The sequence below is a fragment of the Spea bombifrons genome, chromosome 5, assembly GCF_027358695.1.
Source record: "Spea bombifrons isolate aSpeBom1 chromosome 5, aSpeBom1.2.pri, whole genome shotgun sequence".
Classification (NCBI taxonomy): Eukaryota; Metazoa; Chordata; class Amphibia; order Anura; family Pelobatidae; genus Spea; species Spea bombifrons.
In genome coordinates, this window is record NC_071091.1 from 11,947,690 (window position 1) to 11,975,391 (window position 27,702).

General features: G+C 36.5%; 1 protein-coding gene across 1 annotated transcript in view; it reads right to left on the bottom strand.

Moving 5' to 3' along the window:
- The window catches only part of MYO3A (myosin IIIA), a 57,827-nt gene that overhangs the window by 571 nt on the left and 29,554 nt on the right, over window positions 1-27,702 (bottom strand). Inside the window, exons 19-33 of the mRNA XM_053466786.1 lie at window positions 25,217-25,370; window positions 24,038-24,126; window positions 22,201-22,330; window positions 21,749-21,828; window positions 21,218-21,292; window positions 20,071-20,276; window positions 19,560-19,671; window positions 18,231-18,393; window positions 18,011-18,094; window positions 17,803-17,926; window positions 16,262-17,105; window positions 14,801-14,945; window positions 6,730-6,833; window positions 2,481-2,521; window positions 251-382 (exon numbers count right to left, since the gene is read on the bottom strand). Of these exons, the coding sequence (XP_053322761.1) occupies window positions 251-382; window positions 2,481-2,521; window positions 6,730-6,833; window positions 14,801-14,945; window positions 16,262-17,105; window positions 17,803-17,926; window positions 18,011-18,094; window positions 18,231-18,393; window positions 19,560-19,671; window positions 20,071-20,276; window positions 21,218-21,292; window positions 21,749-21,828; window positions 22,201-22,330; window positions 24,038-24,126; window positions 25,217-25,370 (2,483 nt within the window). The remainder of the gene's footprint in view (window positions 1-250; window positions 383-2,480; window positions 2,522-6,729; window positions 6,834-14,800; window positions 14,946-16,261; window positions 17,106-17,802; window positions 17,927-18,010; window positions 18,095-18,230; window positions 18,394-19,559; window positions 19,672-20,070; window positions 20,277-21,217; window positions 21,293-21,748; window positions 21,829-22,200; window positions 22,331-24,037; window positions 24,127-25,216; window positions 25,371-27,702) is intronic.

The following is a 27,702-nucleotide window of genomic DNA, read 5'->3' on the forward strand; positions in this document are numbered from 1 at the left end:
TCATTGAGACATTTTTAAGGTCAAAATTCCTCAACAAATGGATTGTCCGTTTAAGTGGCGCATAGGTTAGTAATGTGGTTTTACTGTTCTGGCAATTAAATGGTTAATACAAAATACTGGGGCTTGTCTCTTCCAGAGTATTATTTCCTTCCAAGTTTCTTTTCTAGCGTTCTATTCCCTGCTTCTTTTACTGCAGTGGGCATCCTACAACGCTTGTGATTCAAATTGGTCGCTGGCTTTGGTTGCTTACCTTTCAGCTGGGTTTAAGACCGAAAATTCCATAGCAGAAAAATCATCATGTTGGTTTTGGTTATTTACAGAAACCGAATTGTTGGAATAAATTTCCTTATAATAATCTTCTGAATCCAGCCTTTTGCCTTTACTGTGAAAAAAATGAAAGAAAGTATTTAATCTATATTAAAAAAAGACCAGTATCAGAAAAGAAGTCTTACACAAGCAAAGATAATCTTATATGGAATAGAAAATTCTGAAATGTAATAAATTCCTTTAAAATTGTCATTTTGGGATGATTGCCAATGGTGGGATGGTGCGATTACTCCTTATGCAGACGCTACATGGAAAGCGAGGTTTTGATATAATCCATCTTCTCTTTTGCTAAAAGCGCAATGAATGATAGGCTAGCTTCCCAAATTCCCAAGATTAAAAATATCCCTCCAAAATACAAAACAATGCAACCAGGAAGTTGCCCTAAGGGATTAAGAAAGACTAACTGTTCTCTGAGATGTAACTCGTTGGATTTAGGACTTGATGTATAGAATGCACAAAACAAAGAAATAAAGTGCTGCACAAAATTTACAAACGTGGCACCTGAGGAAGCCGATTGGTGAAATGCGTTGTGCTGAATACGCCCATTGAGGAAGTGGACACAGAGGAATCCTGAGAGAACCAAGCTGTTCCTGCTACAACACAGCATTATTCCGGTCCTTCCCACGGGAGCGTTAAAGTATTCTTATATGTAAGATACTATATTTTTTTATTTATATTAAAGCTACTACTTTTTTAACTCTTTCTCCTCCGGTCTTTTCTGGTACACCGGTACAAAGAAGAAACTCCATTCCCCAGAAGGGGCTCTGTGGGCTTCCCAACAGAGGAACCTATTGAAGAATCCATTTTAATGAATTTAAGTATTATTTAATTTCCGAACGTATTGTGGTGTCGTTTGTAAATTTTGCGCAGCACTTTATTTCTTTGTTTTGTGTATTATCCTTTACACACTTGTGGTCAGTGTGTTGGTTCTGCAGCACCAAGGTATTATACTTGTTTAAGTTGTGTCATTACACCAGATATCTGGCATTTTCATTTTAAGCGCTGAGTATCACTCTTTCCTTTTCACTTGATATATAGAATGGATGAATTGTACTCAGGTGGTTAATGGTAGTTTTTATTCAATTGGATTATGGGGTAAATATTAAGTGTGCATGTTTGGACATAATCATACCTATAGATAAAATGTTGTGCGTGGAGTTTGCCTTCATCTGGGTCAGTCCAAAGTTCTGTATTAAACCGGTTTCATTTCACAGATCTACATATTATGTTTTAGCATGAATAACTATGTAACCTTCCGTGCACCTCTACATTTTACAAATCCATTTCAAATGTTTGCACATTTTTTATTTGTCACAACAGCAATAGGACCTGCCACCAACTGGGTAGAAGATCAGAAAGGAGACCATTGTACCTCTTCTGCGTGGTATATTTATTGAGGGAAATGCAACTATAGCCCAAAGTTTGATCCCAGCATGTATTGATTCCGTCTCAACGTGATGCAAGCCACGGCCGGGCTATCAGACGCTGTGACTGCCCAGGCTTATGATTTGGGATTGTGTCCTTTCATGGGTACAGACTGTCCTCGAAATATGGTACCAATAGTGAAAACATTAACATTGGACAATGTCAGTACATAGTAGTGTTTCTCTTGTAAAAATGTATATAATTATATTATTTAATGGTGGCCATTTTTTCACATTTTTTTCTCATTGGTTATGTTTATGATTGTATCAATGAATTAAGTGGGTAGTATGAAGGTGGAAGAGAAGTCAAGGATTCCACTAGTCAAGTAGTATGAAGAATATGGGCCAAGTAGAGAACGTGCAAAACGTTCAAATGCTACAATATCTTCTACTGAATCTGTTATCAAAAAAACAAAGTTTATAGCTTATATGTATAGCTTTAGGTCTCATACCCAATAATTATGCGTAATAATTGGCAATGTGCTGACATAACAAGATTTTTTCTCAGCAAAGCCCTGTATTTAAATATACCCTATAAAACTGTACAATACAAATCCATCTTGTAGTGTGTAATTATAAAATAACACGGCATGCACAATGCTATTATTAACAGGGAACTTGCGGAAAGAAAAAAAAAAAGTGCATCAAAATATTCTATATAGAACAATTTTACAGTTCTGTACAATTCAATTTGAAATCCGTGACATTATGTAACATATTCAATCATACCTTTCCTTTCTCGGTTTTCGTTTTTCGTCTTTGAGTGGTAGCTGGAAAAAAAACCAACAAATATGCATTATTTGTTGTGTTTGAGAATGTCACGGTAAATGTCACATTTAAATTTGCAATCCACAAAGTAATCTATAAAAAAGAATTCCCATTTATACATTGTGTATAGTTTACTTAGTTTAATAACTTGGGCCAAAAGGTTGATAGTTCCCAATGTGACTTCAGAATTCAACTCTCATTAGGCAGCTTTTGCTTTAACTGCTCGAATCTGGAGTGGTATGAAGAGAGTTTGGTGATCAACTAGTAAATTAGAGGGTCAATGGGTTAGATGTAATGTACAGAGGTTTTACAAAGGTGGTAGATAAGTGGAACAGCATCCCAGCTGAAGTGCTACAGGCTAATATAGTGAATAGATGGCCATATGGTCTGAATCCTAAATCTAACATGAGCCAAAGAACTGATTAAGTTTTGAGTCAGAAAAAATGTGCCGACTGGAGGGGCCTAATGGTTCTTATCTGCCATCAAATCCCATGTTCCTAGTCCATGTAATCCCCACTTGGTCGGACACAGTTATCCACATGCCTAGATCTACAAAGAGATTTTAATTATAGCTCTCAACTCTGAATGGTACCCTATGGGAGGCTTGTGCATCAAATCCGGTGAAACATATAGGGCGCTTCTCATGGTGAAGATCCTGATAATCTACATGTTTCTTGTTTGTGGCATGCGAGGCTAAATGCTGCTGGGTTTCGTAACTAAGAAAGCTCCAAAAAACATTAACTATGTAGTTGCTATTTCGCCTATAATGTTATCGCTCTTTATTTCTAGATACGTCGATGTCACATGTTGGCAGCTACAAAGTAACAGGTTTTGAACCCTATTCCAATTAAATTGACAGGTCCAGTCCAGACATAAACAAACTGGGGTTTATTCACCAAAGGGAGAATTGTCAGGAGAACTGCGGTTTCATTGTCCAGGGTCAACACTAACAGGTTTCTCCCGCAAGAAGGGTTGAGCTGTCCCTGTATAATGCATAAGAAATCTTACCTATGTTACTATACATTATACAGGAACAACCAAGCTCTTCATGCAGTTGGACCTTCATAATCCATAGTGAAGCCTGGAACTACAGCTGTCCTGACACCGTATGAATAGACCCAACAAAGCATCCACTGCAGTGTAAGTACTGCTTTCCAATCTATAGGCGCTATCTCAAATATACCAATCATCAAACAGCTTGCTTTAAGCCAAATCACCCGCTTGCTCCTGTGTTTAAATATTGCTTTAAATCTGCTATAAATTAATGTTTGACAGATATAGCCTGATGGTGATATCAGCTGGTAGCAGAAGCCTGATCTCGGTAGGGCCATGAGTTCATTTAACAAAGGTAATGATTTCATATACATTTATAACTTTCACTCGCAAAGCCTTTGGGGTGAGTCATCTTAAGGAGATATTTAAAATGTTCTTATCTACATACCACTTCAATGAACTTTGTATCACTTATTGGATGTAAGCGGAAAGTAGCGAGTTACTGCTATTTTTGAAATTATTTTTATTACCTGTACTTACTGTGAGATATTACAACGATTTAATTGTATTTTTGTGTAAATAATCATAGCAGTGTTTGGTATACAAAAAAAATCTGCCAAGAAATGCCCTAAAATATATAAATTCCCAATAATAATTTAGTTTTTTTTAAAGCACTTGCAACGTTTAAGCAGCTTGGGATCAGTAAAAATGCCACCTGAAGCTACTGGGTGATGGAGTCACAGCAGCTATGATTAGAATAATTATCTGTGTTAGTAAATAGATATTTCCAAGTGCAATGATTAAACTCGCCCACCTCTGAGCTCATTTCAATTTCTTGCTGACAGCAAAGTTTTCAAAAAGCTCTGGTTTATCTAGGTGCTGCACTGAATAACTTCAAGCACTAAATGGAACATAACGGCAAAGTAAATAATTGGGAATGCTAAAGAAGCGTGGGCTGAAAATGAAAATATGGGTGGTTTTTTTGTCGCAGTCCGCAAGCTACAAGGGAGGAAAGATGGAGTTACACAAATGTTTTCGGATACAGAGGAAATAGGTAGGGAACGCTAAATTTGCTATTATGGCTAATTCTAGGAGAAAATGTTGGTGTTATTAATTCTAAAGCTTAATCAAAAAGGCATTTTCAGCTAATTTTGGATTTTTAATTCACACATTTCACTGCTATAGTGCCGCCAAATGAATGACCGTGCAAAAAAGTAAGAGGACACTTCATTACATCACATATATTTATAAAGAACCAGCAGATTTTGTAGGGGGCAGAGCAAGTTAATAACATTACAATAGACGTATAATTTGACAATACATTAATACACAATAAGGGAGGGCCTGGGTAAATTTACTATCCATTACCTAGCCATGGGAGCTTATGTGGTCACATCAATTCTTAGATCTCATATTCACTTTTCAGTGACACAGATGCAGAACAAATGCAAAAAAAAAGATTTCCCTCTTAACCCTAAGGAAAAGATTATTGCTCTGGGTTCTTATCTCTACAGAGTTTTATTTAAGCAGTGGGGGCTCTGAAGCTCTTATGCATGGTGACCCTTGACCACACACGCCACCTAAGCACCACTGAAGGTTAGTTTATTAGGAATATAAGCTTCCACACCCAAACTGCTGTGATGGAATAGTTGGATGTCTGCAATAACTGTTTTTTTATCCTGATGGAGTGTAACTTTTTGGCATTTTGAATGCCTGGTAACAAGCCTTATGTCATCAGCCTTCACTTATTAACTGCTTTTTATGTTAGTCCATCACTAAGTAATTTTGGCATATGTCTGCTACTTTGTTGACATAATCGACCATCCAAGGCCAAAACAGCTAAAAATACCTGAATTGATGGAAAATAGTTCATTTTCTATCTCTCAAGAGATAAGAGGGAGAGAGGGTTGATGGAGGGAGGGGGTAGTATGTGTGTGTGTGTGTGCTGTACTGTGTTGCTAGTGTATATCTGTGTATATGTATAGTGCTACAGTCAGTGTGTGTATGTGTATATACAGTATATGTATAGTATTAAGAGTGGTGAGTGTATGGTGTTGTGCGTGTTACTGTATGGGGTTAGCGTGAGTGTATATGGGCATTTGGTGGTAATGTGTGTGTTAGTGTATGTGAGGATATGTTAGCATGTGTTTATGTTACTGTATGGTGTAAGTGTGTACATGTATGTTAGTCTATGGTGTTAGCATGAGCATGTGTGTCTGTTAGTATTTGCTTTTAGAATGTGTGTGTGCGGTTGGATGTCAGCATATGGTGTTGGAAGTGTCAGGGGTAAACTTAGGGTTAGTGGCACCTGGGTGATGGAGAGAAGGAGCAGGAGAATGAATGTATGTGTATGTAGGTAGGTGCACAGTGTTGGGTGCTAGAGCAACTTTGCATGTTAGTTATGGGGGTTGCCAAGGAAATAATCCACCAAGGCACCACTAACCCTAGGCTGCTCTCTGCTCTCAAAGGACTCTAATTGGCTGAAAATACCATCTAAAGCAGGATGATGGAAGAAGTGTGTGCAACAGAAGTGTGTGCAGGTGTGCTTATGGGAGGGTCATAAGATGAGGCGATGGGTGAAAAATGTGCAAAACAATGAAATGGACATGGGGTGGCCAATGGGAGGGACATGGGGACCCAGGCTTTAAATCTGTAAGATTTTAGAGGACAGCTCTGTGCTTGATGATTACTTTTTCATAAAAATATCACAATAATAAGGCTCTCCATTTTACAGTTTCAAATCCTTCCTTTTATTTGTTTACAATTTATAATATTAGAGAAATTGCCAATTACGAACCTTCATAATGTATAGGCAAGTCTGTATGTTGGAACCACAATGCTCCTACAAACTCTCTTGCTAACTTTTTTGACTTACAAATGGTTATCTGGAACTACACTCAGAAATACAAACAACACTGGTCTTAGACCAAATGACACCCCAAACCCCTTGGTGTCCACCCTACAATATTTGTCAATTTTAGATAGGCTTTTGTTTTTACACAATTTGAGTAATTTTCTGCATTATTGTGGCTTTTAGGTCTGTGTTACACTGTGATGCACTCATACTCAGCAAATATTCTGAGCTCTTAGAAAGGAGGAACACAGGGAAGGAAAGTGGGATACAAGGATTTCTGTACCGATAGGACAACCTTCTTCCACCGCTTTGGATTGAATACACCCAAGGTGCCAGCCTTTAATACAAAAGCACGTTACTTACATGTAGGAGACTGTAGTATGTAGAGTCATCTGGGCTGTTTAACGTCTTAGGATTTTGCCTTCTTGAGGTCCTCTGTAACTTGGTATCTTCTATTTGTGTGGCAACTGCATTAAGGAACAAAATACACATTTGTTTGTAATTAACTGATCAATGACAAAATAAATAATATAGTGAAACATAGAAAGAGGTGGCATATCTTTGGCTAATAAAAAAAACCTTAAGAATAATTGTTACCGATATATAGTGTCAGACATGGGCTTTTAATGAAGCTGCTTATTTACCTCACAGAAAAAGTTCTTCTTGGCAACTACAACGCTTGTTTAAAAGTAAAGTGATGCTTGGCACCCCTAAATTAAAGTATTTTGGTAACAATTTGTTGAAACAAATGTATGTATGATTAATAATCAAACACAGAATTACATAAACAGGACATATAACATGGAAGCACTACAGAATCTGCTGGGGCTTTCTAACTAAAATGTAATTTAATGTGATTAAAAGATTGTCAATCTCTTGCACACTTAAATATTCTTTAAAAGCTATTAAAATAACATACTACCCTAATCCAAGTTATTGATCATCTTTGTAAAAATTATAAAGAGTCCTTTGCTTTTTTATGAAAACGTATTTTGTAAGCTGTGCTTGGTCGTACTCCAGCTATACTGAGATTTATTTTGGGTCATCTTAACAAGTATTTTATTTACATTTTAGAGATGATTTACTTCTAGTTCAGCTTCATTTTTTCACAATTGCCCTGTTGTACTGTTGACCACCACAGAGATTTCCCATTGTTTTCCAGAACTGTACATAGATAGAATGTGTCAGTAAAGTGTTTGGTTCTCTTGACGTGTCCTTTTTCATTGTATTCTCTGCTTGTTATTGCATTCCAATGGTCCTTCTCCTTTTGGAAGAACAATCTCTAGGGAAGGGAACAAGTAGAATTGTCTCACTCACTGGATGAGCCATCTCTAGTCCATTAATGAACCAAAGTGCTCATCCAGTGATGGGGATACAGTTACGCTATAATAGAAGGGAGGAGAGGCCTTGAGACCTATAATCCACACTATGATATGGGGTAGAAGAGGGACCTTGCTAACGTTTTGTGAATGAAGGCGGGATGTGGAGCTCCTACCATCACCTTAAAAGGGCATGTTTTGTACTCTGATAATGATAGGGACCCTCATTGCTGCTTTTTTCATCGTTATATACACCTGGATTGTTCCATTTTCTGTATAATTACAAAATCATTATTCTGGAAAATGTTTCCAGAACTACTTTATATCTGTGAAAGATTAACTAAAGGTGACTGCTCAGAAAAATGTTGGGATGGGGAAAATGCCAGCTCTACTAAGCTTACTCACATCACTTTGTGCTATAAATGAGTGCATCTAAATATATATCACCAAGTTATGACTTATGAGTTTCCTTCCGTTTAAACAAACCCAACACTTTATTGAAAAGCCCAAGAATTTATTGAAAGTATTGCTTGTACTATTGGTTGAAAGCTGTACGGTTTAAAATCTAATTGCTTATCCCTAGCAGTAATGGCAGATGACCTTGAAGAAGTTCTCTGGATTAATTTGCATTTTGTCGGATGTGATTCATATCGTTTGGAACAGGGAAATGAGATGACTAATATTATGTGAGATTACTGAGAAGAGATTTCAACCTCCACAAACCACAATCAGTGCAACACACTGCTCTCACAGCTCTAACTGGTATTACAACTGTTTCTTTTAATCCTCTTAGAGTTTTCCAGCTGACAGATGCATGGCTGCTGAAAAGACACCGGGGATGGAAAATTCCTTTGACTTAAATCTCACCAACATAGCAATTTGAACTAGAAGCACAAAGTTAGCAGACAGAATGTTATGCCGTGACATTGACTTTAGTGAAGATAGGCAGCGATGGATTTAAATTGAACCTTTAACATAATGACATTTGGTGTCAATATATGTAATCACATTCAGAATACCTGCGATTGCATCCGTGTGTACACACAATGATTGTCCTGTGTGTCGTTGGCAAGCAATACGCACGGACATGATTTGTGGGGAAGATTTTGGAAGTTACTGGATTCTGGGAAGGACTTTACAAAAGTACTGGTACTTTAATATGAATTATTCCGAAACAGAAAAAAACCCCACATTCTTCTCTATAGTCAATAATGGTCAAGCAGCCAATCAGCAGCAGGAATGTGCTTCCATTGAAACAAATGGGTGCATCCTCCACCCATGCACACGCTAGTGCTGGAGCTAACTGGAGGTGAACTATATCACATGCATGGAAATATGTTCAGCCAAATACATCTCTTGAAAGGAATTCAGCCAGGGGATAGGCAAAAGGAAAATGTTTGGGTTATTTTTTTTATTTTTTGCAGAATCCCCCTTGCATTTACAAAAAAACATGGACATTTAGTGTATATGATGGCTGAAGTGCCCCTTGAGCAGTATTAGCAGAGTGGATTTAACACATCTACCATCATTATACATTTTTCATTAAAGAAGTAAAATTGCTTGCCTAGGTCAATTATGATATGGTAAGCGTTACATATGCATGTGTCTGCTTATTTTTGTGGATATTAATGTTAAGTCAGCGGTGAACACAGAGATAACAAAGTTGAATACTTAAAAAAAGTACAAAGTCAAGCGAAGATAAAGGATTAATAAGGAAAGTATCTAATACATCACTTTCGTAGCTTAAGAAGAGTTTATTAAGCCTTGATCCTGGTCTGTGATATGATCTACAAACAAGGAAACATAGAGTTTGAAGGCAGATAAGAACCATTTGGCCCATCTAGTCTGCCCGTTTTTCCTGATGTAAAGGAATCTTAATCAGTCACATTTAATCAGTCCTTGATCTTGTTTCAGATTCAGGATAGCTTTATGCCTATCCAATGGATGTTTACATTTGATGGGTGGGCTGTTCCATCTATCTACCAACCTCACAGTAACCTAGTACTTCTTGGTTGACTTTTTTGATATCTGAATGCAGAAATCCAATTACCATAGCTTTTTTCTTTATCGAAAGCACTAAACTGTGAGGCTAAAAGTCAAATATCCTGATAAATACAGTTTTCATCACTATAATACCAAAAAGATAATTTTGGATATTTTTTATGATTATTATTTTCATCCATGGTTGCATCTGACATTAAGTTCAGGAGATACACCATATTTGTTACAATAGTAGAATCCTAAAATATAGAGTCTGAATACACTTGAATCTACTTTATAGGCAAAAAGAAATATTCCTTTACTGTTTTATGGCTAATGGACTCTTACTGGTACCATCAATTGAAAGGAAAAATCTGATGGATGATGCAAGGAAGGATATTTCAAAATATCTAGAACATTAAAATGGTACTAACAATGGTACTGTATAGCAGCCGTTTGCCGACTCTTTCCTGTTTGCCTCTTACAGCTTTAGGAAAAAGTACAACTTATTTGAAAAGGAAGTAATTTAGCTAGGACCACATTATAAAAGCATTCAATAATAAATACTCTGCATTAGAGCATTTAAATATAAAACCAGATCTGGAAGCTTTTAAGTAAAAATGAGAACACGGCTTTCATCCTGCTGTAGCTTTTTGATTTTGTTTTTTGAATGATTTATTTTATGTATTTCTGCCTTTTTAAATACATTATTATTTCAGGCCTATAATTATTTGTTTTGTATAATTAAGGGTTAACTCCACTGAGGTTCCAGTCAATTGCAAGCTAACACTCACAAAACAACTTGCAGATTTATTAGACTTGTGCACATGGGCCAAAAAACATGAATTCTTTTGTTTTGTTTTTGGACAACAAATTTTGTTGGGTAACAGGCGAAAATTCGGAGGGCTTTTTGTCACTCTCTCACACTCACTCTCTCTCACACTCTTTCTCTCAATGTCTCCCCACCTTCTCCATGTCTCCACAGCTCCACTTTCTGCTTCTCTCAGTTATCCACTGCTTAACCTTGGCCTCCTGGAGCACATCTGCATCAGGGTTTGATTCTTGGCTCGCCCCATGGGGACAACCTTTCCCTTAATTGGAGGTTGAGGTGTAGTGTGCACCACGGTTACACCCTGATGTGATACTGATCAATCTGCAGAATAATGCAGATTGATCAGTAGAGAAAGAGATCACCAAAAGATGCAGATCATCAGAGAAGAAAGAAGACGCGGTGAAAAAGTTTTGTTAGTTTTGTTAATTGTCATTTTTGGACAATTGTAGAAATGAACAAAAATGGCAACTTTTTAAAAAAATTAAAACTGCTAGGTTGTGAGGTCATGCGATTTTATTTTTTAAAATGCCCCCCACCTGAAACTTTCAAAATGATACACAAAAATTATAAATTAAAAAAAAAAGAAGAAGATGGCTCACCAGGACCTCATATAAATAATGAGGGTCAATAATTGACTCATCTCTTCCCCCACCTGTACACAGTGGGACAGAGATATCCTACATGATGCATGATGTATTGTATCTAGTGGTTTTAATATAGCATATTTGGGATCAGATAGTAGAGCATATCTGATATGAAGAGAGGTTTGATATCACATTAAGACTTATGCAAGATCAGGCCAAAAAACATTGTAGCTAAATGCTAAGTACAGTATATGTTCCTTCCCATAGAGTCACTAAGTCTAGGGGAAAGGGTCTAATCTCCACAAAAGCCACTGTACCTGCTAACGGTGGGGGTTGAAAGATACATTTCATAAATAGGTCAAATTACCTATTTAATCTTTAATCTTCTCATATGAAACTCATAAAAATGGCTTCAATATAATCGCCCAGACACTGCATTGCAATGATAAGAAAATATATATTCTTTTCCATATTTTGTTTATCTGTTACTGCTTAGGGTCTTTATTTCATTCATTTATTTCATTCTTTTGGCTTAAAAAGTTTTTAGCGCCCTACTATTTCTGAGCAGAAACAACAAAAATGCTAAAAATCCATTTCGTCCAATGAAAAATACATTTCTACATTTTACTGATTACTTTCTGAATTCATCAGCTAGAATGTTGTCATGTAACAGCAATTTCAGCCTCTAATAATAGAATCTGACAGAAGACACACAAAAAGTAAATGAACCTGTAAATACCTTTTGGAGATACGCTCAACAAACTAACATATTGTAGCTTGCCGGAAAAAGCAAATACTATGTGAAAGCCTTATGAAAATGTTAATTTGTTTCTGAAAGCTGAGCAGGTGATATATTAGAAATGCTGTAAATAATTTTATTTTAAAAAACACAGCATGGGATCTCGATAAAGGGAATCATTGGGCAAGCATATACACAAACACAGAGCTCTAGATTTAAAGGCCGTGCACAACAAATAAAGGAATATTCTAACCACGATAACATGATCATGTATTCTTTACATGTTTTAAAATGTATTATGTAAAATGGCATTTAAATAGTCCTTTAAAAGGAGAAATGTCACATGTGAGATAAAACCATAATTGGAGAACCAGAAAGATAGGGTAATTCTTTCTTTGGCTCCCATGATGCTGACTTGGTTTATAAGGGGGCTGCTGCTAAGTTTACAGTCCTGTTTTTCCCAAGACTGTCCTGGGTACCTGAGATCCTCTGATCTTCCCTGAAAATCAATGTAGTGTTCAATCCCTTGGTGAGTGCCCCCCTGCCTCTTGCTACAACCCCCCAAGTATCCCAGTTTGGGCATTTGAAGTGTTGGGTGGTATTGGGATGGGTGCAGCTCATCATCAAAAGGCTACCAAAACCTCTTCAACAGATCCAAAGAATATCCAAGTACAGTGCGAGAGCAGCAATAGATAGATGACAAGAGTATAAAGGAAAAGGAAAAGAAAAAAAAGTAATGATGCTTATACAGTATATAGATCATATGCGACAATTCTTCTGGAATGTGACCGTTTCTTAGCACATTAGTCACACGGCGGTTCCTTGAAAGCACATTGTTCTTGGATGCATCTTCATTAGAAGCTGGGTTCACATTTGAACCCGGAGATGATTTCTCCCAAGTGGGAGAAGTGAAGTGGGAGATGTGAAGAAGTCCTGCAGAGTTTTCAGCTTTAGTTTTAGGTCACAGGACCAGCTATTCCTTGAAATGTTCAGTCCAGCCATCATGTGGACTTTACGCATATGATATAGCTTATATCCCCTTTAAGTTATGTATGGGGGATTCTGATATGTTACTTCATCACAAGCAAATGTTGACTAAATCCATGTGTGCTTGCTCTGTTAATTGGTCCACCTACTATATTGAATTTAGGACTTCTTAATGTAACTTGTAATTAAAAACAACATTAGAGAATGGATGCGTAGTACTCTTCAATGTCCAAACTCTTCCAAGAAATAATAATAATATTTCATAATATCAAATTTTATATTTTTTGCGAGGAATATTTATTTGTCATGTGACACAAAGCAGCTACTGACAGGTTGTTGCCATAGAAACTGGAAAAGCAGCTTTAACATTTCTTTTGGTTTTACCTGATTAAACCTTCAGCGCAAAGAATGACATTTCAGACCTGCTGAGCTTTCTGCACTTTACATACTAGAGAGTGCAATTAACGTTTTGTGGAAAATGTTTTAAAATAATTCCCGTGCAAAAGAAAAGCTGGGATCTACCTTATACTGACCCTAAGAATATTTGTAATAGTAATTAAAACTTTTTATTGACAGCTGGTTCTCAGAAACAAAAAGGTTTAATTGTTGCAATTTGTAGTAATTTTGACTTCATTGTCTTTTTTTTACAAATGTAAATTTGCTTGGCAAGAAAAAAAAAACATCTTGGCTGACAACGGGCTATAATTTGACATTGTTCTAAGAAATATTGTATAAATATAGTGAATTGTCATCAAAAACCACAAAGCAATCACATATATGTAAATTTGATCTGATTAAATGAACAGCAAACATCGAACATAAAATAATATTGATTGCACTAAACTAAAGTGAGTAATTTTGGTTATTTTGCTGAATTAGTGGTGCGATCACATATAGTGGGAACTTCCGAGGGCAGGCTACTGGGGCATCTTTGCCTCTAGGGCTGTGCACAGGGGTGGAGCTAGTCCCAGACCGCCCTAACTGGGTGGATAATGGGCGGGGAGTGGGCGGGGAGTGGGGAATGAGTAGGAAGGTAGTGGTCATGTCCAAACGCTGCTCTCCTCCTCGGAAGTATATACAGAACTGCAAATTTGCAGTGATAAAATAGAATTTCAGACTTCATTACATACCTCGGATTAAAATAAATGCACTGAATGTTCTTTGAAAAAATATATACAGATATACACATTGCCCTAACTGGGAACTTCCAGGGTTCCGCTACCTGAAGCCCTCCCTCTTCAGGGAGAACTAGCTGCCTGAGGGCATGGCTAGCCATATATATATATATATGCAAGCAACAAACACATTACATTTGTATGGGGTGGAAGGGTAATAGAGCAGGGAGTGGGCTAAATGCCACCCAGAGACTTAGTGGCGTGACCCAGAGAACCACAGATGGGGCGATATGATGTCATATCTGGGGGCTCTGTTTCTTAAAGGCCTTTTATTGTTCTAAGTCCCTGACCACGGAGGTGTAGGGAACTGGGCCCTAGGTCAGTCCTGCTGATTATTTCATGTGTGGGCCATCCACCTACTCTGCTAAGTTTTACCATTTATAACTAAATGCAGCATTAAAAAAATTGACCAATCCTTTCCTAGAAACAAATTTTCAATCATGTCAAATTTTTCCTCATTCATATTTTTATCATGAAATCTTAAGTTGTCATGTGACACAAATGCAGGCACTGATAGGGTTTTGACATAGAAGCTGAAAATGCTGTTTTTACGTGGCTGAGGTGCACTCATCATTGAAAAATTAGGCTAGGAAATGTATAGCAAAAAGGTTATTTGACAATTTACCCCCCCCATTATGCTTAGTGGAACAGCACCTTTAGGAATGCCACAACCACTTGGTTTGTATAACAACTCTATGAGACTGGCTTAGAGCTACAAGTTATATAAATTGTCATAATGAAAACATATCACTGCCCCAAAACAATACATTTTAGTACAAATGGTAAATCTTGCTGATGTATGCATAAACTCAGCTCACCTTTTTGCATTTCTATAGTATTGTTTTCACTTCTCTGGTTTTCCTTCAAGTACAGAGCAGTCTTTTCTGGTTTTAGTTGATTTAACAGAATCATATCATTAAGCTTCTGCTGTAGAACCAAATAGTTCTCTGACAATTTTGAGATCTGAAAATGACAAACATATTCACGTTTAACATATTGTTTTTTCCGGAATCTAATACGTTCTAATACGTTTTTACAAAATGGTTTGTCCTTAAACCCATTAATGACATTGCATTATGAGCCCTTACATGTACGTAAAGGGGTTAAAAATGTGACCTAAATAGCATTGAGGAGATAACTCCCTGTGAGTTGAGATAATTTACAGGACTGTCTTTGCGGGTTAAAAATGGCAGCTGTCATGGACTCAGTCATAACTCGGGGTCCCACAGCAGTAGTCCCTTAGGGCACCCTCAACAGGCATGATAGTCTGAAGGTGGAGGTCTGTGCCACCACTGGCAAATACACTCCAATAACACTTTCATCATTGTGGCGTACAAAACACATGCTGCTGTTGAATACTGGGAAATGACATCGTATCTGTGTGTCAAGCACCAGTTGGCACCTCGATGGAGGAATGACTAGTGGGGACATATGTGCAGCTTCCCTTGCACTCAGGTGCTATTGGGATGAGGACGACATGGGAACTTGCCCTATTAGGATTAAAGATGGCCTTTGTGATTAAAACCTTTTTCTTTTTATGTTGGAGCATTAAATAGCCTTATGAAGGACTAATCCAGCATGCAGGAGAGCCCCGCTGCAATTGCCCTTAATAGAAACAAGATTTAAGATTTTCCACCACCGTTCATTCTGAATACCATTAACTAGTTATTGATGATTTCCCCAAAATGTTGCATTTAAATGTTTGTGTTACTTCTAGTCAGTTGTTGGCTAGGTTTCTTTTTACGAAACCTTTTGTAACAGACTGTAACAACTGTCACACATCTTTTGTCAAGTCCCTGTCCAGTTTTATTTAATCTTGACTTGCAATCTTGCTAGTTCTGCTTCCCTTCATGTGTTTCCTTGCTCAGTCTCTGTAGGTTTTGTTGAATCATGACATTTCTACTTACTGCCGTCTTATCAGCACTTTAAAGAGTTGGTAATGCTGCCTTCATGTTTCCCTGCTGATTATTGGGCTGTACGTTCTGAGGCTTTGTGAACAATAATTCTGTTCTGCTTATTTGTGTTTATGTTCTTTCAGGTGAGGTAAGGCCATGAGCTTGAGGTAGTGATCATGACCCACCCATCATAATTATCGCCTCATATATATTGTTTTCAAGCCTATAGGCACCTGGAATATAAATATATACTGATCGAGCAGTATATGAAACCTCTCTAGGTCTCTAAATACCTAGATCTTTCAGTCTTATCACGCGGTCGAAGATTACCACCACTCTCAACATTCAAATTTAGACAAGTAACTATGTTTAATATTTTTTTACCTGTTCTGTAAAAACTGAAAGATCTTCAATTTCCTTTAGCATGGTAAAGTTTAAAATTGTGTCATTTGTTTCACAAACTGCATTCGTCGCTTCATTGTTTTTTCCATGTAGCCTTCCTTCCTTTTTTAATTTCTCTCTGTCTCTGAATCCACGATAATTACTCTGGATAACTACAGCAGCTCTTTCTAAATCGTCTTCTTCTGTAGATTCCTCCACTTCCCCTTTGCATGGCCGTGGTTCTTGTATAGTTTGGCTGATATCATTTGTGTTGCCTTGTGTGGTAGAATTGGAACTTTCATTAGTTGAATCAGTACCATGTTTAAGATCAGGGTCCACTACATGGTCTTGAGATGTTTGGGAGTTTAGCGCTCCTTTAACCATCTGTTGATCCTCCTCCTGGGCATCTGGTGTTGCGTTTATTTCAATAAACTGATCAGTAGGGTTAAGTTGGGCCAAGGTTGTATTATCTTTGTCCATTTGTCGACCTTCTTGGAGTTTTTTTCTTTCTCTATGACCACGGTAATTGCTTTGGATAATAATGGCAGCTTTATCTTCTCTGGGATAACTGCTATCAATACCAACATCATTGTGATTCTTTTTGAGAACTTCAGTATCCTTTAGTTCTTGGATTTCCTCTGTTGTAATATCTGATTCTTTCTCTTTTCTATATCCTTCTTTCATTTGCTTCCTTTGTCTGTGTCCCCTGAAGTGACTTTGAATAACAATAGCGGCTTCTTCCTCATTTTTACCCTCTGGACTTTTGTTCTCTTGATCCATCCCCACTGGTTCATCATTTACTATCATGTCATCTGGTGTGGCATGTTGTTTTTTCTTCATTGACTCGCTACAAAAATAACATTGATTCAAAAAGGTTTAGGTCGTATGTTATCAGAAATAATAGCATTTTAAAATCTGGGAAATTCAAACTTTATATATTATCCATGTTTCATTCTCCTTAAATTATTTATCTGTCTTTATCAAGTACTGTATGTCCACTGGAAACACAATCTGCCATGTGCCTTATTGTTAATAGTAGGCCTTCAAATGTATTTCCATTGATCATGAACATTATAACAAGATTACATTAAAACTTGCCATTTTCATCAACTTTTGTTCCAAGGAATTTAAGACAATTAGTTGTTAGTAGTTATTAGAAGGAACCTACCCAGTATAAGGAGTTTAGGTGAGTTATTGTCTATCAAGATAAATCACATCACTTAATAAAGTAGACAGGTTCAAAAAGTTATAATTTTTTACTGGTCTTGGCACTTTGCTGTCAGCAGCCCCTAAATGACATGCATATGGCTGAATATTATACTTTTCAGGTGCAGTTATGCGTATTCAGCCAGGGGCCACACACTACAGGGCCCGATCTATTGGCCAATTAATGTTTTTTGTTTTTTTTTTATTATTTTGCTACTTTTGATAATATTAGCAAACATAGACACTTGATTTTTAAATGTTTGAGTATTTTAATTGCAAAGAGTACATAAAGACAATTTGTATTCAGGTATTGCAGGCACCATGCAAATGTATTTTACCGTTTCCTCTGAAAGCTCCGTCGCTCCTTAAACCCTCGATAGTGGGATTGGATTTTTGTTGCCGCTTCATTCTCTTGTTTCCGCATTTCACTCCTTTCCTTCCTCACTAGATACCCTCTGGCAACTACAGTAAAGTGTAGATGAATGATATGTAAACTTGGACAATAACATGAAATATATCTAATTTGAGTTATGAAAAACTATTTACCTGCTTGGAATTGCACAATGAAATTTTCCATCTTCTCCAGTTTTGTTTGTCCTGTTTCTTTGCGGACAGCATAGCCCCTGTAGGCTACATACAAGAGGCAATATGAATATATGTCCAGTAATACAAATAGTCCCTATAGAATAACTAATTAAGATACAAATTGGATTTAAAAACATTAACTTTCTTGCATTTTGTGCTAATTGTAACAGAAGAAGATTACCCGACTGTATTTTCACTGCACTTTGTTCTCTTAAGAGCCGCTTTTTTTGGTATCTCTTTGCTCCGAGCCATCCTTTGACACAAGCCTGAAGAAGAACAATTCTTCCAACTATGGTCTTTACCATCCTATTGAGTTGTTCTATGTGGTAATATTTAAGGAACACCTGAATAAATGCAAACATGCAATACTGTATTATTTAAGGTATTTAAAGGGAAAACAATATTAAGCACTGTGAAAAAAAGTAGCTTTATAGAAGCAAAATCTCCAGCGAGTAAGGTGGCCAGATGGCTCTACAAGAGCTTATAAAAGATGCATCCTGCAGGGCAACAATGATTTTAATGCATTCACTGCAGGGTTCTGTTTTCATCAGCATCATGCAGTGAATGCAGGGCGCTGAGGCTTGTAAGCTTGCTTGAGCAGGACCCTTTTCTCCTTCTCTACCAGTAAGTTCTCTATGACTCATTTCTATAATCTGCTCTCTTTCGATAACATCACCAGTATCTGACATCGTAACACCTTAAAAATGTTATTTTGGATTTAATGCTGTTCTTTTAATTCTGTGCCGATAGCCTTCTGCTGCCACCTTGTGATGATAATCAATACTGGCTACCGTATTCATCATGAAGTGATGGGCAATACGTGACTTTGGGTCTATTTTACTGAGTCATCTCATTATGTAAAAGTCATATTACAAATAAATGCCATGGAAAACCTCAGAATTACATGAGGACTTACGTATTTGTACAAGGACATTTTACAAGTTCCCTGTAATATCATCATAAACTTTATGCAGGTATACTGGTGAATGATCGCTTTCCTGCAACATTTGTAGGTTCTTTATACATTCTATTTCCCTAAATGTGTTTTAGAGAAGACTGCATAGTGTACATGGGGTTTCTACCCTGCCAGACCCGTATTGTGCTGCTCTATTATGGGCCATTTGGCTGGACTTGCCCCTGGGATGAATGGTGTCAGCCATCTCCTCTACTGCACTGAATTAAGCAAAATGCTTTAATGCTTTAATGATAAGAATGGGGTGAAATTTCTTTATTTTGATTAGTAAGATAGAAACAACATTTTCTGTTTTATATATAGTTCTTGCAAAATGTATTTATTTTTATATATATTTTTTTCTCTCATTGTCGAACGGCGAGTTCATATACACACTCATGTACATGTCTACACATATGCCTAACAAGACTGAGCATTAGAGACATGTACAAAAGCACGAGCAGTTTAACACCTGTCAATAAAATAAAATCATTCATCTAAAACATCATTTTTTTATATTTGTGTTAGCTATTTTCACTTTAAGTTACACGCAATTACCTTTGTTTTTCCCATGACCCAGAGGTCTAGCTTTGCTTTTTCTAGTATAGCGGTGCAGCTTTCCGGGCTGACCGGTGGATCTTCATTTGACTTAAAACAAATAAGGTGATACCTTAAAAAAAAAAAACAGATGTTGATAAGCTGAAAAGTCCAAAGCCAAAAGAAAAATTATTAAAAAAAATAATATAGCCTGCCACAAAGCTGTCAGCACCACTCATTCAGGTGAACAGATGGCATCAGCAAGAAAAACACTCTTTCTTCATTGGTATGTTAAAAAATAAGGCACTGTTGGCATTATAATCAACTATACTTTGTATCATATCCCACTCCTTAAACCAGAAATTGTGATTCTTTTTTTTAAGTGCCTGAAATATAATTTATCCAGCTGGAATTTAAGTTTGCCATTTTGTCTACAATGTTTACTTAGAAAGAGTCCAATTAATATATTAAATGTAACTTAAAAAAAATTAATGATGCTATCTATTTTTATGTAACGTTAGATAATCTTTACCGCATTATAAAGTTAGCAAAAAGTATCCGATGCGAGTAGCCCATTCTACGGATTCTTGCAGTTTCCAAAATGCCTGTATATCTCAGCTGGACCAGAACCTTTTCTCGGTCAAACTTGTTTGGTAGACGATCGTTATTTGGCTTGATACATCGAACAAAGTGCGGCTGGCCAGCCACCATTTTTGACAATAAATCCATGAGCGAATACTGCAATAACACAATGTGACCTTAGTCAATCAGAAGTAGTAAATCAATTAAAAACCAATTACACACATTTGAAATAAAAATGAATTTGGTGTGGGAGATACCAGGCATAATAACCCATCCTCACCCCCTGGAAGATAGCCTCTGTAAATAAATATTGCATATTAATATTTATACATTGAAGGAAAAAGAGAGTGGGAATGTGGTAGAAATATTCGTATAGTTTAAGGCATTTAACAAAGTACTGGAAGCTTATTTCAGAAAAAGATCTGATAAAGATCTGAATTACAGGAAAAATGGGCAAACTAGATGACATTAGATTCTATGTTTTTGTAAGAATTGTTGAGTTTTCCCTGTGTTATTATGCAGAGCCAACTCAAACCTTCTCAAAGAATGAATAAGCCTCACTGGGTCATAATATGTTGGATTCTTGCTATGGTTGGCTTTTGTACCTTATCACAAGTGTTTACATGCACCTAAGTAAATTGGCATTGGTCACAGATCTGCTATTATTGGCTTATTTACTGTTAATAACGTTAATAACAGTAGTCCACCCAGTTACAGTCCATCACAAAGTGTTAGAGTAGATGGGAAAAAAACTGGAGGCAGCTACATTATACCAGTTATACCATTAAGAATTAGCAAATTACTACTGGCGAGTGGCAAATTCTTCAACTCCTTATTGTGTAAAATAATTCTCAGTTATTTTAATGCTGACATAAATTCAATGCATATAAACTCATTTATATAGCTGCTGTTAATACAAAATGCATGATATTTACATGATAAATGTGAGTTAAACTATGGATCATAGTATATGTAAATATTTAGCTGTATGAATTTGGGTTAGAATTCCAGTAGTTGTTCCATTAATTTATTCCCTAATTCATAATTAGTCATTGAAACATACACAGTTTTAGCAGACCAATAACTCAATATTTTACCCTAAAGTAGGAAGCAACAGTTTGAGTTTTCATGTTTGTAGTCTCTCTTGGGTGATGGGCATCTCCAAAGTCACTCTGCAGAAATGATACAAATACAACGGTGTGAATTCTACCTTAAATTTGTGTGCACATAAAGTATTTTAATTGAGAGAGATATATCCAAAAATTTTAGCGTTTGTATAACAAAGAAAAAAGCTGTAATTGATTGTATAGTTAAGCAGATCTACTAAATAAAATAATTAACTTTTATAACTTTCACCGCAATTACATCATCGACACAGGAAGTGGTTGTTAACAGGACATGATCGTAAAGATTTGACATAAATGTTATTTCCGATCTACAAAGCAAAGCCAAGATGACATACAATAAAGGAGAATTATGTGTTTACCTCACAGAAGTAATATGAATTGTACAACATTAAGATATCCAGCTTGATAGAAATAAAACAAACATGTTAGCCGAGAAACTAGGATGTGTAATTTTTACAATGCAAATAAAGTTTTGCCACATAAGAAGCTGATTTATTTCACCTTGCTGCGGCTGGAACATTTTTGTGTCGTCCATGATTGTGAATTGTTTCCTCCTTTAGTTTTGGTGTGCGCAAGATTACCTGAATTAAAAATTTATTTTTAGGCAGTATTTTAATGTATCATATCACATTTTAAGGTTAATTGAGATTTTTAAACAAAACTACCTGTCACCCCCCCAAAACAATGGTCTGGTCAGGATAAAGTTTTTCCAGCAAGGGAATTAAAACATACATGGGGTAGATTTGAGTCTTCCAAGCAGTAAAAATTTGGGCAGATTAGATGGGTTGAATGTTTTTTTTTCACCTGCATATTGTACAAATATATATATATATGTATAGATACATATACATATATATACATATATATATATATATATATATATATATAGATATTTAGATAGATAGATACATATATATATATATATATATATATACGAGAAAGAGACACAATACCTGTTTTTGTGAGGGGATTAGTTACTAAAATGCGAATTAGATTGTTTTCAGAGGATCGCAGAAGAAGCACTATGTCTGCCGGCAAAGTATCTCTGTTCTTTTCCAGAAATCCGCATGCATTGTAGAGAACCTTCAAAGAAGTACTTTGTTAGAAACCACACGCTTAAGAAATGATTAAAGTGTTTCAATGTGACCGAGAATATTTCAATACCTTCAGTAATTTGCTGTGGCAATGAACATTTATTCAACGTGAACACTGGTTTATTACAGGCATTCTAGTCTGATCTATGTCTAAAAACTTAGTTAAAATTGAATTAAGTGTTCGAGGTAGAACTAAATGTAAAATGACTGCTATATGCTTCATTGCCGGAGAAATCCCCTATGCTATTCCCAGTATTAAAATATGGAGTCATTTAAATGTCCTAAAGTGCAGTAAAATGTCAAAATAAAAATGTTTTAAAAAAAAAGATTGCATAGATTAAAATACAGCTTCTTACTTGTATGAATTAGAGTTGTGTGATTATGTAGAAATGATATAAATGATGTAAACTGAATAATTACGTCTGTCTAGCGTATTCAGAGAGACTGAGTCATAGAGTTAGAAAATATTATGCAAATGAAAAAGGTCAATGTCCTTCAAATGACAATGAACAATGACGCATGTGATAACATTGGACATGCATATATATGAGTCTTGTGGCCATGGATAATGTGAGTCATGCCGGCGAGGGCATAGGTATCGTGTCCATTGAGAGCGGAGGTGGCGCACAATTGGTGTATCTGATTGGATGTTGTCTCGCTCAGAATTGTTGTTGCCAGTATGTTAGCAACTAAAGCTTCCTGGGCTGTAATAATTAATTGAGGTGGATGCCTGTAATATTGCAGAAGTTTTTTTGTGTAATGGGGTAAATAATGCATTTGTATGATGGGATGCAGGAGATTGTTAAGTGTTGGCTAGTCTAGCGACACATGGGAGTGGGGGAAAGTACATGTGTTGTCAATCATTTGTGCAAATAACCCCGGTAGTTGAAGTGTGAAGGACAAAGATGGTGGGAAGAATTGTGTTGGGTGTGACCAGAAAAGCTATGCAGTGTTGGGATGTTGTTGAACTGAGAACCTGGCATGACAGAAGAACGTGTAAGTGGATGGGATGATGTAGATAAAATGTAATCAGCATTTAAGGCATTCGAGAAGGGGACAGATACATTTTTGGCATGTTATTTTATTGGCAGGCCAATGTGCTAGCCTCTTATAAAAGGCATGTTACCATGGGAATTGTTGGTCATACTCGGCAGAACATACTGCTAAGCATCCTGGTCCTCTTCAAAGCCTGAGGCTGCTGTTATTTTTGCTGTTACTTTGCCCTCCCTAAAGATGACTACATGGTGTCCATGACAGGAGTCGGAGACCTGCCTGAAGCTAAACTGTAGGGGGACCTCTGCAGTCATGAGAGCCTCCACCTCTGATATGAAATCCCCAACTCGGGACTGGGGATGAAATGTGGGCCCTGGCTCTTTAAGTTCAGTGGACGTCTAATGATATAAGCGTTGGTGGCCGCTGGATATGGCAAGCTGCACATAATATGTTTATGCTCACATAGCGCCTGGCAGTCCGGGCCTGGAAATGCCACAATAAAGAGAGCAAATGAGATTTGAAGTGAAAGAAATGTATGTTCAAAAACGAGATAAAATAATTTATTTTTAATGATGATTTTAATGATGGGCATATATGCTAATATACATGTAGTGGTCTAGTAATAGGGCCACAGGGAGTGGACAGTACAAGAGGGCCACCTAAAGTACCCTCAGCAAGCAAACATCTTTACTTTACCCCTTACCTTGCCCGCATAGTGATGGATTCCAAAGGTTAGGTCCACCCCCTTAGGCCTCCAGAAATACTTTGATTTCAGATTATCCTCAAATTTCTCTGAAAATCATGAAAGGTCATTAAACATTGCTTCTTTACAAGCCTACTTTTCCGTCCTGCAAAGACTTCACTCAAGTCAGCATCAAAGTATTCGTCGGATTATATTTTACTAAAGTAAAATCCAATAAGATCAGGTATCAAACTCATCATCAAACGTGCAACTTTTTGGTTTGGGGTATATCACAGCAAAAATGTGTTCATTCTGATCAGTTACCATTACTTTAGTTCAATATAAATGTAACATTAATTAAGAAGCATAGATGACAATATATGAAAATAATTTCCACTGACAGAACAGAAATGAAATACATGTAATTTATCATTGTGTTTAAGTAAAAACATGCTGTATTGTTATATTATATTCCATGAGTTTGCTCAAAATAAACCCGACAACCTTTCACAATTTGTCATGAAATATATAGTTACTAAAGCTGATAAAATCCATAACTATTGACCTAGTAGATTGAAAAATAAAAAAAATAATCATCCTCCAAAGTCAGAGTTTTCTCAGAATCTGTTTTACATTAGCTAATGTTGAATTGCCTTCATTTGCTAAATTGAGCAGCCATTTATTAATTTTTTATTATTAAGTTATCAACTTTGTCTTTTTTATTAAGTACTTATGATTGATTGACTCCTGTGTGTATGCTACACCGGACTGAAATTAATGTCCATTAAAAGGCCTGATTATCATCCACGTTTGTGAGTGGAATTCATTCTATATATACCACATATTGTTCCATACTATATTACACTATCTTTGTTTTGTCTTGTTTTCATGTATTTGCACCACATGTGGAGGAGTATGGTTTAAAGCGGTACGTGAGGAGTATTTTTGGGAGCAGCAGTGCATTAGGGGAGTAATATTATTTTTTTGTATTTATTTGCACATTTATATTCACTTTGTGGTTTTGTTTATCTTGAAGTCCTCTGATCTCCCCTTATTGGCACAGGGAGCTGGTTGCAACACAAACCTCTTTAGCAACTCCCATGTGATCGCCTCATTTGCGCATTAAAATAAGTCTAAACAGCAAAATGATGTTCATATTGAGAATTTGCAGTATCCTAGTCCAGGTATAATATTACCTACCTACAAGTGTCTGATCTGTTGCCCTTGGGAATCTAATTTCTTCATCGAGGAGTGAGAGCAGACCCATTGGTTTTTGTAGGAACATGTCCAAAAGTGGCCTGTTGTCCTCGTACTCAATTAATCGTGCATCCACATCTTCATTTATATATTCATTCTTTAAATAAAAAAAGATCCATTACTCTGTTGCTTATACAATAACCTTGGTTGTGTGAATGATGCAAACATAGACTTTCAGCTAAAAGATTGTTTATTATTATTATATACAAACGTGGATGTCATAAAAGTATATTCTGGTTTTTTTTTGACACCTCCTGGGGGATGAGGCGCGTGACGCACGCATGGACGTGACGTAGCACGCACCAGTAGGAGGAGGATGATGGGCTTCCATGCGGCTTGTGCCGCGAAATAGGAGCTAGCGGAGTCGGTCGGAGCAGGAGCTAAGCGGAGACGGTTTGGTGCTTAGAAGCTCTTAGGTGCCCCGATCTCATCTTCCGAGATACGGAGCACGAGAAGGCAGAACTGCCGGTTCGTCCGGTCGCTGAGGCGGAGGCGGAGGCGGAGGCGGAGTGGAGCTGCTGAGCTGTGCGAGGGAGATGTCCTGCCGCTGACGTCTGCCCTAATTACTATGCGCTTTGGGGGATGTCGTGGCGACCGTGACTGCTGTGTTGCTGTGGGGGCGTCACGCGGCCTGGTACCGCGGATGGCGGTCTAGCCGTTCGTCAACTGAGTTCCAGCCCAGCCGGGCCGACCCATCTCCAGTAAAGCTCATACCAACGAAGAGAAAGCACAAATACTGGAGACGCTTATTTCCTCATACTTCGGACTGGAATGTCCGGCTGATTCAAAATTCCTGCAGATAAGTGCCCTCAAATTTATATTCTACAATTCCACCGTCTTATATGAATATATCTTCTGTGCTGATGAAAATTGAATAGAAAATTTTATGAGGGCCTAAATTTCACATATTATATGTTTCACCTTCTTTAAACATAAGAAGTATTTATTCCTCTTTGCTGGTGCTCCATTTTTTACCATTTAAAGAAAAGAAGAAAAAATTATTGAAGAAAATTGAATATAAAATATTATGTGGACCTAATCGTCCCCAATTTACGAACCATATATTCTTTCAATATAAGAAGCACTTATTCTACTAAACTGATGCTATAATTTCATTGTCTAAAGAAAAGAAACAGGAATTTTTTTTTTTTTTTTTTTTTTTTGTTTTGTTTTTTTTTTAACATGAGTTTAGCCCATATAGGCTATACAGAGATATCCCACTGATTACTTATGGTTAGATCTATATCTCGAGACCTTTCCAACATAAAATTCGAATATACAACAAATAAATCTCACTTATATGAGCTTTTGCGTCTCCTTTTATAATATCTGTACGGATCCGTTAAGCTCCACATAGTGTCATCAATTTAATGATACAAGTCTAAAATGCCTCCCAAACAGCAGATATTAAAAATTAAAGAAAAAGGCCAAAAAGATTCCAAACTGAACAAAGGAGCTACGGCTTTTTTTTCACCAAGACAAACTAAAGACTCTCTGGACTTTTCCCAGGCAGACTCAATGGCCTCAATGGAAGATACTTTCTCTAGCCCCATTCGTCCTGATCATACTACAATTACACAAGACATATTAAAAGGTGCTTTAGACGAGCTATTGAATAATATAAAACAAGAAATTTCTACCAGCTCTACTGATATTAGGCTGGAAATTGCCAATTTATCTACAAAAATTACAAATGTAGAAGCCAAATATGAATTACTTGAGAAACAACAGAAGACAACTTCAGATTTGATCATGTCTCTAGAAAATAAATTTGAAGATCTACAAATCAAGATTACAGAACTAGAAGATCGTTCTCGAAGATCTAATCTACGCTTTAGGAATATTCCTGAATCTTACGCAACAGATAAATTGCAATTATTTATATTAGATCTAATTAAAGATATGAATATAGTAGAAGAGCTGCCTCCCAATCTAATAGAAAGATGTTACCGTGTGAGGAAACCTAAAGAGTTGGCAGATAATATCTCTAGAGACGTTATTGTTTCTTTTACTTCAGCCTACTGGAAAGAAAATATATTAAAATCACGAAGACAGAATATTTCAACAGATGTAAAGTTCTCCGAAATTCAAATCTATCCTGATTTATCACCAGCAACTAGAATTTGGAGACGAACTTTTCTTTATGACTTAAAATATTTACGTGAAAAGAATATCAAGTATATATGGATTTTTCCGAGGGCTATAAAAATATTCTGGAACGGATCTACTGAAACATTTATGAACTCAAATACATTAAAGGAATGGATAAAACAGAACAAAATCTGATATAGTTATATTTTTTTTTTTTTTTTTTTTTTTTTTTCTATATGTATTTATTTATTTATTTACTTAATTTTTATTTTTTTTTTTTTTTATTTTTTTTTTTTTTATATTTTATTAAGAAGATAACCATAAATTTATGTCCGCAT